Source organism: Barbatula barbatula (genome assembly GCF_947034865.1).
Source record: "Barbatula barbatula genome assembly, chromosome: 11".
In the NCBI taxonomy this organism is placed as follows: Eukaryota; Metazoa; Chordata; class Actinopteri; order Cypriniformes; family Nemacheilidae; genus Barbatula; species Barbatula barbatula.
The window spans coordinates 4776052-4793160 of NC_136774.1; the positions used below are offsets into that span (position 1 = coordinate 4776052).

The following is a 17109-nucleotide window of genomic DNA, read 5'->3' on the forward strand; positions in this document are numbered from 1 at the left end:
TTTTAAGATATAATCGGCTTCTCGGACAGGGTTTATAGTCCCCGTCTAATTTAAATGTGTCTCAAGACGTACACAGTAATGTTTTTATTAAGTATGTTATTTAAAACTATTTAAATATCCTAATTTTAATTGAGGCCTAATCCTGATTTAAGATTATCCCTGTTCAGGAAACCACCCCCGTCCCCAATAAAAAAATACAGCAAACTAACACAATAAAACACAATAAAAACCTGATAACATAATAAATGATTTTTTTAAACGAAGTGATCTCTTTTTGGAACCAATCTCTTCATTTGTTCTTCATGATTTTCTAAACTCAGGTAAGCACCACATCCATAACTGAACATATTCCTCCTAAATGGGCACTTTTATTTATGAAATCATCATTATTGAATATAATGACTATTTGATGTCCTATGAAGAGCCATCCCTTTTTAATCATTTGTTGGATAGTATTGCTTCTGATCTGAATTTTGTCTCTCAAAACTTGTTTTTTGTCACATCCATTAGATGTTTTGTGACATCCATTAGACATCCAAACATGTTTATTTCCCTTTGTTGAATAGAAATTGAAACATTTTAGACATAAAAAACATTGTGAAAAGCAAAAGTTATTGAAGTGTAAATTATATTTCCATCAATACATTTCTAATCTGTGTTTATGGTCAAATAATCCCATTTATTCTTTCTTGGTGTGCAAAAGTTTAGATGCTCTAACTCCATACTTTTATGACTGATAATTCATTTAATTGATTGGTATGACACCTTATTTCAGGTGTCTTTAACTACTATGGACTGAAATACAATATATGCAATGGAGTTGTTAAATTGTACTGAAGTATCTGCGTGTAATTACAGTCTTGACCCACTAAACCTGCCTATAAAACAACATAATCTGCACAATAATGTACATACAAAGTATAAAATGTTTTTTTCCCTTATTGAAGTACATATTATTTAAGACTTTTCATATAAAGTGGGACTAAATATGAATAAATTAAATAGAATAGATTAGTTTTTAACCTTTAGTTTTAATTTTTTCCACAAGTCATGACAAGCCAAATGATTCCTAAACAAGGCAAAACAATATATTTCTAAACAATATTAAGCCCTTATAAATGTATATGTCAGTTTTGGTGAAGCCTAAAAAACACCACCAATTGCTTAAGAGGCATTATTAAGCACAATTACTGGTCGAATTTCAAAACTTAAAAGGGTACAGATGTCCATTGAATTGGTTATCAGTATGTATTGCATAAATTCACATAACGTCTGAGGAATAAATTAAAATGGAGTAAAAAAGCCATTGCATGGAAGTCAAAAAGCGATCTGTGAAAACTGCTTTCAACCTGTAGTATTGCCTTGATGTAACAAAATATTTACACTGACATACTCACGAATTAAGGCACAGTTTTTAAATGTTCAAGCACAAACCTGTTGATTCTTATTTAGCCCCTCTTGATGAGCTAAGTTATCTTCTTTATTAAAAGTAGATTCAAGTTTCTGATAAAAAATATCTCAACTCAGGGGTCAACAAATGAGACAACGATGTATCTAACCCCCTCTGTGGTGGGCAGGCCCTCGTGGTAATGAGTGAGGCGTCCTGGGTGCATAAGCGCCCAGCCCTTTCTGGGGGCATTGACCGAGCAGTTGTACCTCAAGAACCGGCAGCCTCCACCCTGCACAAAAGAGTGGATAAACGTAATGCTCTACAGTACAATAGTACAAGCAAACATTATGCAGTTAATAGTAATAACCAAAGCAATTCAACTGAAAAAGGGACATGCAGAAAAACATCTTCTGTGATTCAGTTATAAAGAATCCTCAACTCTAGTTATGTCTTGATGACAAATTACAGTCATCTTAGTCTATACTTTGAGGCTTACATCCATACTGTATGCTTCTCAACAGTGAAAAAAATTACTTTTCAATATGCCACAGTATTTTAACTCTAATTCTAAATGCAAAAGCTATATTCATGATTGTCTTTGCATATTAATCTAAAACAGCTTAAAGTATTTTAACATTAAATAATTATTGTATTTCAGGTTCAACCGTTTCATGAGGATTCAAGCAGAGCAAAAAACCTGATGTATAAAAAGTGTGTTTCTGTCTGACAGGACAGTTAAAGGCATGCCGTAGGTTCTGTTATAGTGTTAACACAATAATTGCAGCACTGTCAGGACACCTGCATTTTGCATCAATAATTAGCATTTTGGCAACTAAACAATCTTTTTTGGCTTCTTGCCCTGGTCCAAACCGCTATAAGAAAATTAATTTTTCATCAACAGCCCTTCAGTGACATATACTATGTAAACTACTAAAATCTAGCTTGAATGCACTTTGGGTAAATAATAGTGTTTTTTTTTATTATTAATCTAGTAAATGGGCCATTCTACAGAATATTTGTATGTATGCAAATTGTATAATATCAAAGGTACACATTTAATTGCGCAGTTCATTTTAATATTTTAATTTCAGAAAGTTTAGAAATGTTCATACTCTCCCCAAATTGTATCACTACTGAAACACAATAATATATCATTTAAATGAGGATTATATTTGACCCATTAAGATTTTTTAAATCTACCTTGTAAAATATATATTTTGCTATTTTTTTTATATGTTTTCACTTGTAAATCAATAGCACTTTTAACATTTTAACAATATTTCAAGTATAACTTATGAGATTTGTTGTATTTTGAATCCAGTCTTTCTTTGCAAAAGGCATAAAGTTGATCATACTGATTTCAAAGTTTAGGATTCATTAGTTTGTATATGAAATTAATTTTCAAAAATCATGTTTTTTGTTATGCTATCACATTTTTTGTTTTTGTTTTATTGTGTTAGTTAGCTGTATTTTTTTAGTTATCGTGGCCTAAATCAAAACAAACCAACTGCAGTTTGATTAATTGGAATGAACAATAAAAAACATGATTTTTGAATTTGATCATTTTGAGAGTTATCATTTTCACACCAAACTCTTCATATACAGCATATTGAACTGAACACTATCATAACATCTAGATAATTGAATAGACTTTATTTTTGACAAAACATCCCCATGTTGCTGTCGTGACGAACAGCAGTATTGGTAATGTTTTAGTAGGGACCACAGTATTACACAGAACATGTTAGAGTATGTTAACACAAATAACTAACTATGTTGAACATGTGCAGGCAGCACATATATAGCAGAAGCACATCTGAGAGTAAATATCTGATAAGAACACCTACAGCTCACATACTATATCACTACTAAAATACTAATGATTTGCAAAACTGTACTGAATTTTGTTTATTCCCCAAATAAAAGATTAAGGAATGATTCCTGATCAAAAATGTAGGGGTGTAGCTAAAATCAGTTTCAGTCGGTGGACAAAAACATACATTGTTTCGGTAGTGGCATGACAATGCGGGACATTTTTACACATAAAGTTCAATAATTGTTTTACTTAATTTTTTTAATAAGAAATATATTTTTAAAAACAACAATGAAAAAAATATTCATAAGTTGAAATTAAGGGGTTAGCATTTGGGACAGCCACCTCCCAATTGAAAGTACCAAATAAATTATGATTTTATATATATTAAGCTTACTGATATTATAAATATAATTGTGGGTTTCAATAGATAATAGTAATATATTTTTATTAGGGCTGTCAAATGATTAATCGTGATTAATCGCATCCAAAATAAAAGTTTGTGTTGACAATATATGTCTGTGTACATTTTTGTATTTATAAACACAGAAACATACACATACATGAATATATTGTATTTTTAGGAAATATTTACTGTAGATGTATTTATCCAAATTTCCCAATCATTAAAATTTTATTTAAATGTTTATAAATGTTTATGTTTGATATTTCTCTTAAATATATGCTTGTATGTGTATGTTTTTATAAATACAAATATAATATTCACATTACACAGACATATATTATGTAAACACAAACTTTTATTCTGGATGCGATTAATCACGATTAATCATTTGACAGCCCTAATTTTTATACAAGTAAGATTTGAATATTGTAATGCTTTTTAAATGTGTCATTTTGATGTGGGACAACATTTGCACCAATTCTGTAGAATGGCCCAAATATAATTTTTGATGTGTTTTTATTTTTGTGCTTTAGAAAAACATAAAAAACAACATATTGCATCAGTATTGCCTACACTTAGCATGCTAGTGATCGCAATGCCTCTGGTAGGACTTCCTTGGATAGAGCACTCATATTGAGCGTTGCGTTCCCTCCCCATTTTTGCCAGTGACGCATCTTGTTAATATCTATTATCTTTATTTCATCTTACCTGATAGTCAACTCCCACTTGATTGAGTGCCATATTGATAGTGAAAGTGGAGGCGTCATGATGAGGTCTTAAAGAGGGCTGCTCATCAGGTTTATATCTAACTACAAACGCCAGGTCAAAGTGCGCCTGCGGAACACACACACAAAAAAAATGAACAGCCGCACTTACTTATCCATTCATGTTCACAACCACTCATTTGCATACAGAGTACCCACTGACCTCCCTTATCTTATTTTTATCTTAGGGCTATGTTAAATGTAAACAATAATGTATATTGACGGGTGAAGTGTAGAAAATGATCCTAATTGGCGAAAGAAATGCTTAACAATGCATCACCAAAAGGGAGTCTTTTTGAAGAGTTCCCTTTCTCTCTGAGGAGTACTGAAACTACATATCCAAAGCTTTTTACCCTCATTTGGCCATGTTCAGACTTGACTTCTTTTTTTTGAGCTGCTAGCGTCTGTTTAACATTATAATCCTATGGAGTAAACGTGTTTTCAATATACGTCCAGAGCGCTTTTTTAAACGCCATCGGCTTTTTCTGCAGCACAGTGTCTTTTGAGGTTGAAGAAAGTTCAACTTTTCTTAAAAATACACCCAACGTTAAGATCCTTTTTCACAGCTAACCAATGACAGAGACCTGTCGTTTCCATAAGAACATGCTCGGAATGTGATTGGCTCAAACTCGAAAAAAATGAAATGGCGACCGAAACGCCCGTTGGAGCATAATTTGGTATTAGTATTGTAGTTTTTAAATATGAGATTAGTTATTGCAAAGGCGCTCAACTTTTTCTTGTCAAAAAAGAAGTCACGTCTGAACACGGCCTTATGGTGTAGTTAGCAACAGCATCTACCAGCAGAATCCATTCTAACCACCCAAACGTTTGGGAGGTTCTAAAGACAAGGTACACAGTCAGGTGAGTCAAATCTATATGATGAGTGATGTATTTTGCTCCCATCACCCCACTATCTTGCTTCCACCAATATTGTTGCTCTGCACTGACTGTTCAAATCATATCCAAGTAGAAAACAATGAGATTAAGTAGTAGTCTCAGACACATTAATTTAATGTCAAGGGTGCAAGGCATATTTCAATCAAATATTAACAGATAATGGGGGGCCGGGTCGGTATAATAATGCACGACAACATTCATATTCATATAAAATCTGTCAAAATAGAATTCTAAGCAAACCCACACAAAATCTGTTCCCACAGAACTTTCTAGAGAATCAAAAATTCATACATTTAAGAAAAAAGAAGTGTGTCGATTCAAATTGAAAGGAAAAGCAGGGCTTACCGTTGTGTGGTACCCTGGAAATATTTTCTCTGTGACTGGTGCTATATAATCGACCAGGAACTTTCGCCATTCTTTCTCAAACCCCACTTGATTCATGTGAATATCGACTGTGGGGACATTTTCATAACCCCCTTGGATCCTTTGATCCTAAACACAACAAAAAAATATTTTTGTTAAACAAATAGCTACAAGATGGAGCAATTACGCAATTGCCCCTTAACAAAGAGTTTGCTTGACAGGCGATCTGACCAATCATAACACCGATCTTATGTGACCCCGTGACTGATCGTCATTTTTCCCAACAAACAAAACACCTGGCGTAGTAGAGCTTTTGTGATTTATATGATTTAATTATTGTAAAGTCGTAAAGCAACAGCCGTATTGTGTTTGCTGTATTTAACACAAATAAAGATTAAGACACCGATGGACTGTTATTCTTTTCTTCATGAACTAATATTTAAAGGTTTACTTTTGTGTTCACAAAGAAGGATCAAAGCTGACCAAAAGTCTGCCCAAAGTTACTCTTTAAAATTGTCATTACTTCAAATTTGAAGTAATGACAACACCATCAGACGATAACGTTACGTTCATTCTAAACTCAAACGATGCAGTAGGCTACTAACGTTACTGTCACACAAATGGATATATCGCTGACCTAAACGTTGTGTACAAGATCCCTCGAATGCATATTGCAGACTTTTGTGTCTGAAATCACTGTATCATTTTTCCTGAAATTCTCCACTATTTCCCCGGGACATAGTTACACTGGGAGCGCATGGCTGATACCGAAAGCTTGTCTGACATAGCAACAGAAACGATGGGGGGCGGTGTTTTGCGAAGTGTCGATTGAGAGGGTAATCTTTTAAAAAGAAAAACACAACATACCACATTACCACCTCCTGACCACTGGCCAAAATTCTCCATCTCTTCAACAAGATGATCACAGCCCACTTCATTGAGAACAGGGAACCAGTACACATCAGGGCATGGCTACACAAAGAATTTAACATAAGGATCGCTTAAAGTACAACAACTTTACAAAACACTTTGTTGATTAGGAGAAATAGTGATCATGTTTACTTACCCATTCCTCAGGGTTTGTTAAAATTATTTCCCTAAGTAAAAACGTAAGTCCACTTGTATGCTAAATTGAGTAGCTTGTTAAAGAAAACTGTGCTATTCATAGTTTTCAGAAGATAAAATTGAACATGGATAAAGTCCCGTTATCGTATGTTGACATAGGCCTAAGGTATCTAGGATCATCATACAAGGTAAAACTAGACTGACTGTTTAATTTAGAACATGCTGTGTGTTTTCTATGCAAGCACACTTTTGTCCACCATCGAATAGTAGTAAAATAACACTAAACAAACTTCCTTAAATGTCATATTATAAAAAGTGTAAATTAAAACATATTTAGAAAATTGTCAACTTGGATTTATAAAGTTTTTGGATTCCATATAGCAAAAAATTATACAGGGAACAATTTTCTTTTATACATGAAAAAGACAAAGACAATGTATTTGCATATAGTAATAAACTGTAAAATATCAAAATCCTCATTAATTTGTTTTAAAACACGAAATTGTTGTTGTAATAATAAAATGTACATTAAATGACATATATTTCATTATTTAGGACGAATAACATTTTGTTTTGTTAAGTTGTTAAGCATAAAAGCCAGTGCTAAATATTTTGTTCACAGAATATGAATACGTGAATAACAAAATCTAAGGCGACAAAATTTGATATCTCATTCAGCCTGTGGGTGAATACTCACAGTTTCTACAAGGTGGTCTCTCATTATCTTTGAATAGTTTTTATGAATGTATCGCTCCTCCCAGTCCTGTTCCAAGGAAAAGTAAAAAATACAAGAAAACAAAAGGAAACCGTTAACAGAAAAAACAGGGCCATTTAGAATATTGTGTATAATAACGAAATAAATATAGTCTTTGAACAATTTGTGTTTATCTTACCAAAGGATTTTCAAAGATCTGCCAGAGATCGTTGTGCAAGTGGTTTGTTTGGTAATTTTCGACAGATAATACTCGACCGAAAGTGTGCATATTTGTTACAAACATGAAGATGCCCTAGAAATAAAATATCTTATTGGGTCATACTGAAAGCACTGTAAATGGTGGTTGATTATCTTCCATATTTTGAGCATCATCCACAATTAGGTTAATAGTGGGTTGATTCATATTTGTGTCTCTTACCTTATTTCGGACGTTGGCGCAGAAGGCCATATCTGGATCAAGTGTTGCAGACTCAAACAGGTCAGCGGCTTTGAGGTCAGTCCTTAATGCATCTGCCTTCAGCAGGAAAATGTGAAACACATATGGCACGTTCCACAAACCCCTATGGAAGTTCCGGAGAATGATCATTTGAGCAGTGCACATTTTCATAAGGGTCTATTCAGCACAAAGTACATCCATCACATGAATTAAACGTCAAAAGATGATAAAAACATGTTGAATGATCGCCCACATAAAAATGCTGACGTACACCATAGTACATTACAGAAATTATACTATAGCAGGTCCGTAGCCAGCCTGTTGAAAGGGGAGGTTCTTTTTTTCAAAAAGTGGACCTTTATGCAGTTTTTCTCCTCCTTTTGTATTTAATTATGAGGTTCAAATACTTCATTTTGGTGACCTTTTATGCACTTATTTGTGCTGGATTAGCTTCTCTGCTGGTATCTTAACGAGCGCTTTTTGATGCACCTAAAAATCTTATTGCATTGTTGTCAAATTGCTTCCTCATGTAACACTTTTGTCAGTCCATACACAGTCATCATCATTTCTTGACTCTCGGTCAATGCCTCTTTTCTATGTTTTATTATTATAATTACGCTACGTTTATATGGCTACTATATTGTAGACCAGGGGTCCCCAAACTTTTTTCTGCAAGGGCCACATAATTCTTTAATGGGGGGCCGGGTCGGTTTGTAACAGAAAATTACATGGGCCGGAGGTACTACTTGAATTATTGTGGAGATTTAATTATGATTTGAAATGTATTTATTATGCCTCCTAGTGGTAGAATAGTTTATTAATAGTTTAGTGCTACTCAAATTCAAAACATTTTCTTATGCATATTAATTAACCTTTCTCTTTCCCAACCGCTTGGCCATTTTGTTGTCTTTGAAATTTTCCGATGGTTCGCGCGTCAGTTCTATTGCAATGATACGTTATGAATTTAACAAATAATTAGAATATGTGAGTAACTTAGAGAAATTTGGGTCTGAAAGCCAATATTTATTATCAAATATAGACATGATATAAGTGAAACTGTAGGCCTATATTTTTAAAACAAAAATTACAGACGCGAATTCGCGTCATGGGAGGGGCTTCTGACGCTCGCTCACGGAGAACTCCCGTGTATTGAGAGAACTCTCTCTGTCTGCGCACGCGAGCAGACACACACACACACACGTCCTGCAACAATAATCATATTAATTTGAAACAGCAACCCAGAAATTTGTCACAAGCATTGATTAAAACAATGATGACAATAATCACATGAAAAAAAAACGACTTAAATTCTGGACCTTTGGCAGTGAGGGGGGGTTCGTTCAAACCACCCGAACCCCCCCTGCCTACGGGCTTGTATAGTATAATCTAAAACTTGGATAAGTTTATATAGTTTAACTATTCAGTTTAACTAATTTTATACTGTTTACCTTTTTACTATGTTTATTTTATTTTTATTTAGCCTAGTTGTGCAAGCACAGTCAAGATTGTAGAGATGCTGCTCTCCTTAAAAACAATCTATTTATATGGTGTCTATGTTTTCTCTAAGATAAAAACTTACACTCTGCTTCCCTGAACTATGTCCACGTAGTCCTCCGACCTGGCGTAATACCCGTCTGCACTGAGTGCACCCCAGAAGTTTGTCCACAGTCGCCCAGGTTTGGTGATCATTGGAGCGATAAAAGGCCTGTGGGATTCATCAAAATAGTTATCACCTGTACATTTGACTCACTTGTGATTGTATCATGTTTTGGTCTATAGACTATACAGGCATCAGTTGTACAAGGCACAAGTCATCTAATTTTTATGGTTATCAACAGTCTGCTTCCTTTAGGATCAGTGAGTACTTCAATTTATCATTTTAAAGCAGAGAACATAAACACACCAAAAATATTTACCTATCATAGTTTAAGTCTCATGTACTTACTTATTGAGCTCAATTAAGATCTTAAGTGTGTCTTCATTTTTTAGAACCACATCCACATCTATGCTGAAGAAGTATTCACAGTGAATGTCATCTCGACACATATCGCTGAAACGAAAACAACGAAAAAAATAAGTTCATGTAATATTCAAACAAAGGATTTGCATAATGGAGCAAAATGGCATACAAACAGCAACATTTAAGTGTCAGGTTTGCGTGTGCATGAAATCTCGAATCACTCGAGAAATTATTTCGTGTTTAATTTGTGTAAAAATAATTAATGAATACACAATAACGGCACACTTACAAGCCGATGTTACGTGAGGTGGCAGGATCTATACCCTCCGCAGGTCCAACCAGCTTCACAGCCTGGTACTCCGACTCATGATGCTCCAAAAATGTTCTGACGTGTTTTTCATGATGTGGTTCCTGCAAAAAGACATTCAAATGAAAATGATACAGTACAATTTATTGCAGTCTTCACCAATATGCATATTTTCACAACTTCTGGAATGTTAGTGGCACATGTTAGTGGTTAGTATGTTAAAAGGAACACTATTCATCTACACCTGCAGGTAGCAATAAATATCAGTTGAATGATGAACACCGTGTAGGCAAACAGCATTCATAAATTACAAAAGGTCCATGTGGACAAAAGCTGCTTTGGTTTACATTGCTTTCATCTAACTTTAATCAAACAAACAAAAAAGCCTTACTTATAAAAGCAAGATAATATACTCAGTGCATTTTATTTACCAAGACAGGGCATAAAGTGGTCTGATAAAAGTCAGATAAAGCACAGAGGCGCGATATAGCAGCAGCATTATATCTTACCTTATTATAAATGAATAAACTAAGTCGGTTTTTGGGGTATTTGAGGTTGAGCAAGCGCTCAAAGAACACAGTCACGAATGGGGTGGGCTGCTGAATGAAGACCCCAATAACCACGCCGGGATATTCACTTTCCTGCAGACAAACAGGTCAGGTTTAACACAAATTGAAAGGAAACATGTGGTCACAATGCTGTACAATTTATGATCTTTATGATCTCACAAACTTACTTACTTTCCCTTAGAATGACTTTTATATTTGTAAGCTAATAATATCAGGTCTATTCAGTCATGTGAAATAAGATATTAATAAAATATTTAATGCTGAGCACTTGTTAAAGCATAACATTGTATGTCAACATATTTTACCAAGTTTTCATAACTCTGTAAAAAATATATTGATAACAAAAGATGTGTTTATTTTGGAAACCTAAATCCAAAATTAAGAAACAATCATTATTTTATGACTGGCTTAACATGTTTATAGGTTAAACCAGAAAACACGGTCATGCAAGGAGTGGTTAAAACAGCCCACCTGGAGTTTAGAAAGAGGCCTCATATCCTCTTTACAAGTCGTACAGCCAGTTTCAAATGTCCACACATTCGGAATATAGTTGCCAAGATAGTTTATCTGGAGCTGTAACAACGTAATAAAATAAGTACACTGAATAGGATTTGTTAAGTAAAGTACAATCCATTGTATGTTTTTGAATCATGACTGTACTTTGGTGGGTCCATTGCCATGGATTATAACAGGAAGGGTGTCATAAAGCAAATTCCTGGCTCGCACATGTCCTTCTTCGAACTTCAGCACAACCTCATCTATCCATGTCATGCAAAAAACAAAAAAGATACAAATTCTCTATATTTCAGTTATTGCAGTTATCTGTACAGAATCAAAAACCCTATTCTGGGACTTTTGTCCACTTTCGACCACCTCTGTCCTGAGGGGAGGGTTTATGTGCGGCGAAATACAAGGGATTTTTTTGTATATTTTGATAGAATGGACTAAATAAGCACATGCAATGTACTCATGAACGTGAACGGAGACGACAAAAAGAAAACATACAGAGAGCACCACACCGAACATTGTAGGAGTGTTTTAGAAAGCTGGAATGCTGAGAAAACAGCATTTAAACCAAACTTTTAAGTCTTCAGCCGGCAAAGATAAAATCCTTTATGCTTCTCATAATGTTTACGCATCATGTATGTAGGAGAGTAGGCTCCCGCTTGCCAGCAGAGGGCGTTATCCCTAGAGTTCTACTAGACTCCAATTCCCAGTGACTCTAGCACCGCTGATTACACCTGCACACTCAGGTTGTTCCAAACCTGCTTAAATTATTTGTTCTGCTGAACAGAAATAAAAATATTTCCTAATTCAATATTTGTCCATGGGTGTGTCTACATGGGGGCCAGGGGTTGCACCGGCCCCCACTTGAAATCCAGTTGGCCACCCCATGTGCACCACCAAACAACGACGTTAACTCTCATGAATGGTCATCAATATAGGGTCATTTGAGATGCATCACTCGTCACATAGGCCACAACACACCATGAAATGTATATTTTAAATGTTTCTCAGAGTTTTCGTCCTAACTAATCGCGGCAACACTGTGCAACGAGCGACAGTGGTTTTTATTTTAGAAAAGGAATCTCTTTTTGTGCCGTTTCGGCGGAGAGAACTGCCCACACAGCGATATCATCCAATGTAAGTTCTGCATCTCATGAATATTAATTAACAAGCCTGGATGAGGAGATGCTTCACGTGAAGAAGATCAGAACATTTTTCATGTTTTTCATATGTTTAATCTTTCTTGAGTAATTCTATCATGCATTATATTTGTTAATAAATCACTCATATTGTTAGTAAAAACACAGCATTTGAGTGTTTGTGTATTTTTTGTTTATTTTATTTTTCTATGGCTCACAGAGCCCTTTAGGAAAACAATTATTTACCTGCCAATAAAAATTTGGATTTCATTTTTTTTATTTTCATACAATGTTTAATATGGTGTCAATTTATTTATTATTTGTTATTTCTCATAGTTTACAGTTAGAGTCAAACCAAAAATTATTCAGGCACCAGATCTAATATTTTTGACTAGTGGGTGCTCTGTATTTGATTTATATAAGTATGGATTGCAAAATAAAGTAAAAATGAAAAATGATTTGGACACTTTGTCCTGCATGTTTTGTTTCTTTCTTTCATTGGTAGTCCAACCTTTTTACACCACAGACAAAATAAGCATTTCTTGGTAATTGGTTGCCCTAAATTTTTATTTAATTGTGCACTTAAATTGAATGTGTAATGTATTCAACCTAATCCATTACATACCTTTCTATTAAAGTTATCTGACAATTATCAAGATGAATTTGTTCTGACATAATTCTGAGTCCTTGTCATATTTGCATTTTCTAAACTATAGCAAATAAACTGTGACAATATGGAAAAAGATTGAAGGTGTCTGAATAATTTTTAGTTTGAATATATTTTTATATAAATGTTTTAACTATTATTAAGGGACTCCCACTAAGGTTTACTTAGGGCCCCCATACGTCTAGGATCAGCACTGCAAATAAACTTAATATGGAATTAGTTACCATTTTAACACTCATCAAAGCATTTCATTAGAAATTCCTCATTAAACAGAACAAAGGTGGACATTTCCCAGCAGGTATCGGAAGGCATGGCAAGAACTTTACTGTAGCTGCATTTATGAGAACACGAAACAGGATGTACTCTTAAAGAGCTGATGCTAGGAAAATTTGGCTTCCATTAGGGCTTTAAAGATTGTATGCAAATACTGCTTGCCAACTAAATGTGTATATTTAAAATAAACAAGCTATACGAGCAAAGAGTTACTAAGAGCAACACTTACCAAGAGCTCCAAGAAGATTTTGGAATATTCTGCATCTGTTGTCCAAAGTTATATTTATAGATTTCTTAAGTGGAAATGACAGGAAACAAAATGTCAAGGCGCAGCATAAAACACATGTAATCATCAGAGAACAAAGAAAAAAAGTTTTATGAAACCACATCTTGGGTAACTTTGAAAAAAAAACACTCACTCTTTTGTCTGGGTTGATGAATATTTTTGTGTAAAAGAGTTGGTCACTGTCATTATCTGCTCCTGACCAATCAGAAAGCATATCTTTGATATTGGGTGCATAGCCAATAAAGCCTAAAAAAATAAATGAAACAGCCAGTGTTATATTTATGCATTTGGAAGACACTTTTATAGAAAGCAACCTAAAGGCTTCACCCAAAAATGAAAATTCTGTCATCATTTATTCACCTTCGAGTTGTTCCAAATCTGTATAAATGTCTTTGTTCTGATGAACACAGACAAAGATATTTGGAAGAATGCTTATAAATAGAGAGATTGACTCCCATAGTAGGTACAATCTTTTTATAAATCAGAGTTTTGATGTTTGACGCTGAAAAACTCTATTAATAAAAATACCCCCTGGTATTTAAGCCTCTTTTTTTGCTTTGTTATATCCCGTATTATGTTGTGGTTGATATTTTCCTGTGATTTCCAGTGCCTTTTCATTGTGGATCTATAAAATAACCACAATTTGATTGTACTTCTTTGTTTGCTATAATCCACAGTTAAATGTAAGAAAGGGCAAAAATGTAAGTTCAAATCTTTTACCCTTGTTGATTTAATGATGTGCATAAGTCAACTCAAAGGCACAACAAAGTGACACTGTGACTACTTAAGTATCCTCTTAGAGAATTTTACGGTGGTCAGTAATGGTTTAAAAAATTACAGTGAGGGACGCAAGATTCTCGAGATACACTTTAGATAATAGAAATTGCTGTGCCAGCTTGCTTCTGCAAATAAGCGCATGTTTCCATTGAAAACAATGATAAGTGCAGCGGTGCAATGGGATTAACACAATCTCAGTCAGTTGACTTTTATAGTCTTTCTCTTTCGTTCACATGCACGTCCTGTATCATTATCTCTCGCTAATAACTTCAGACAAGCAGCAATTTTAAAAGATGTGACGGTTTGGAATTAGTACCGGTGGTTTGTTTAACTGTTATGCTGGGCTGGAACTGGTGGCATAAGAAAGCAGTTCCTCAGTTTCTTTAAAACCGGAGGGTTTTAAAGAAACTCTGAAGTTGCTTCTGATTTATCAACACATTTGTGCCATCGAACTGTTGTATAAATGCAATATTGCTCTCGTAGTAATGTGATAGGGCTCTATATCAGCCAGCATTGCTGTGATTGCCTCAGGCCTCGCGCCTCTGGCCCAATCACAACCATGCTGATATAGAGCCATATCACACTCCTACTCAAGTGTTATTGCATTAATATATCCGGAATATAACTGTCTACAATGTAAAACAATGTAAACTAATCCAAGTTATCCAACCTCCTGCTCCGAGAAATCTTTTCCCTTCCCTAACGTGAGGATGTTTGTCTTCAAGGTGGCGGTCTGGCCATATAAGAGTTTCGGCAGAAAACACAACTTTGTGCTTGGTTTGCTGAAACTTCTTTAGAAGCTCTTTTGGACCAGAAGAAAAGATAACATCATAGCTGTGAAAATACAAAACAAATAACTGTTATGTCAACGATTAAAACTCTTAACGCTCCAAAAAGTAGTTTAAAAGTTACATTTAGTAGTATGATGTAGGAGATAACTACCTATCCACAAACAGAATGACTTTGTTGTCCTCTGTTATCTCATCCAAAGCAAACTTCAGCAGACGTACTTTCTGTCCTCCACCTGGAGACATGTAATCTCCACCCTTCCATACTTCACCCTTCCCAAGTACCTAAAAACACCAAAAGAGTGTCCACTGTTTTTCTGTAGATTCTTTTTTTCTTAACATTTTTTTGGTCTGTTTTTTTAATTCAGTAGCCCTAATGGTACTGAGAATGTAATTTATTTGCTGATTTGTCTTTTTTAAAACACTGTGCTTAAGCAGGATTGTTTTATTAAAGTAACTCATTCCTATGCATTAAAACAAGACTATATATACGAAAAAAGAAAAATTAAAATACCATCTCAAAATTATTTATAGGTCCTTGTTTCAGTAAAATTATACAACTAACCATTATTCTCCCAAATTTTAAATAAACATTTAGTTTCTAATTTCATTTATTTGCATAAAATGAAAACTGGATAAACTGCTCAAAATAACAGAAAATATATACTTTAAAGGAAACATGTTCATATTCACTTTAAAGCAATAACAAAGTCATATTTGTACATCTAGAAAAGTTAAAAAAGTGTTTTTATGTGATAACCTCGATTTTTATGAGTTTTGTCAGGCTGTCAGTCATATACATTGCTAATGGAAGGTTTGATTTTGTTGAAATTCAACAGACACGGGACTACAATAAAATAAAATATTAACGAACTATTAACTTTAAACTTTACCTTAACAGTGTAATTGAAGTGTCCTAGAGATCTCATGAAACGTTTGAATCCATCGGTCTCCTGTGTGGCTACAGTCAGCACCAGAAGATCTCCTGAGAAGAGAAAAAGCACAAGTTAAAGTAGATGCAGCCAATGTTTGTCATAACATCTCCACAGCTGTTCCTCTGCCTACGTGCTAACAGAACACTGTCTAATGGGCTATTTCACGTCTTTTCTCGGGGTAGCACAGCTGGAATATGGACTAAAATACTTATATTCCGTTTTCACGCCTGGTGCAAGACAGCAAATTTTACTGGGATACAAAGAGGGGTTATTTTGTATACACGACTCAATGTCAATGCTTGAAATCTAAAAACAATGTTGCTCGTGTTTAGAAAACTTGTTGCAATGTAACAAATGTCTACTGTTGAAAGCGTGTTGCTCCTGTGCAGTAAACATTGTTAGAAACTGAGGGACTACGTTACTTTTTGCAGTTATTCGCGGTATATTGTAATTGTTCATCAGTTTTGTATTTTGCAAACTCGAAAAGTTTGTCGAAGTAATTTCACACCGATCCGTGATATCCGCACGAGCGGTCCACGTCAGCGGTTTGTGGGACCGTACGTAATTCCCTACTAACTGTGAGCAAGACATATGATGCATTTGATGTACAGATAACGAATCGTTTTAGCATCGCGGTAGTGACATCCATTATCACAGACAAGTAACGGCGAGATTGAAGGCGCATCAAGACGATAAACTGAAATCACTGCCTTACCCTCGGGGATCGAGTCCTGCTGGTTACAGGAATGCGTGGAAAATAACGATAAAAAACACACAAGAAAGACTGAAGTTGTTTCTCTCATGTTTGATTCGCTCTTCTTCAACCCTCTGTGATAACGGCGACTGATAAAATCGGGCTTTTATCGGGGAAAGTTAGTTGTTAATGCAGTTCAAAATGTCCAGCCCTCTTCTGCATTAACTCCGCCCTCGACTCCCACCCTCACAATACTTTCCTACCCACAGCACATCAATTTTTTCCTTCTTTTATTTTTTATTTCAAAATACGAAAAAGATTCCAAAGCATTTACTTTAATGTTTGAAAGGTAGGATTT

General features: G+C 34.8%; 1 protein-coding gene across 1 annotated transcript; it reads right to left on the reverse strand.

Annotated features, from left to right (window-relative positions):
• Positions 1–517: 517 nt before the first annotated feature.
• On the reverse strand, positions 518–16974 carry plod1a (procollagen-lysine, 2-oxoglutarate 5-dioxygenase 1a). Its single transcript, XM_079466895.1, has 19 exons — positions 16773–16974; positions 16016–16107; positions 15277–15407; positions 15005–15168; positions 13691–13803; positions 13501–13564; positions 11346–11443; positions 11157–11258; positions 10626–10757; positions 10099–10220; positions 9795–9899; positions 9429–9554; positions 7832–7973; positions 7592–7705; positions 7396–7461; positions 6501–6605; positions 5616–5762; positions 4318–4443; positions 518–1679 (listed from the first exon to the last, which is right to left on the reverse strand). The coding sequence occupies exons 1-19, from the start codon at positions 16858–16860 to the stop codon at positions 1524–1526; spliced, it is 2193 nt and encodes a 730-aa protein (XP_079323021.1). The 5' UTR covers positions 16861–16974; the 3' UTR covers positions 518–1523.
• Between the last annotated feature and the right edge of the window lie 135 nt (positions 16975–17109).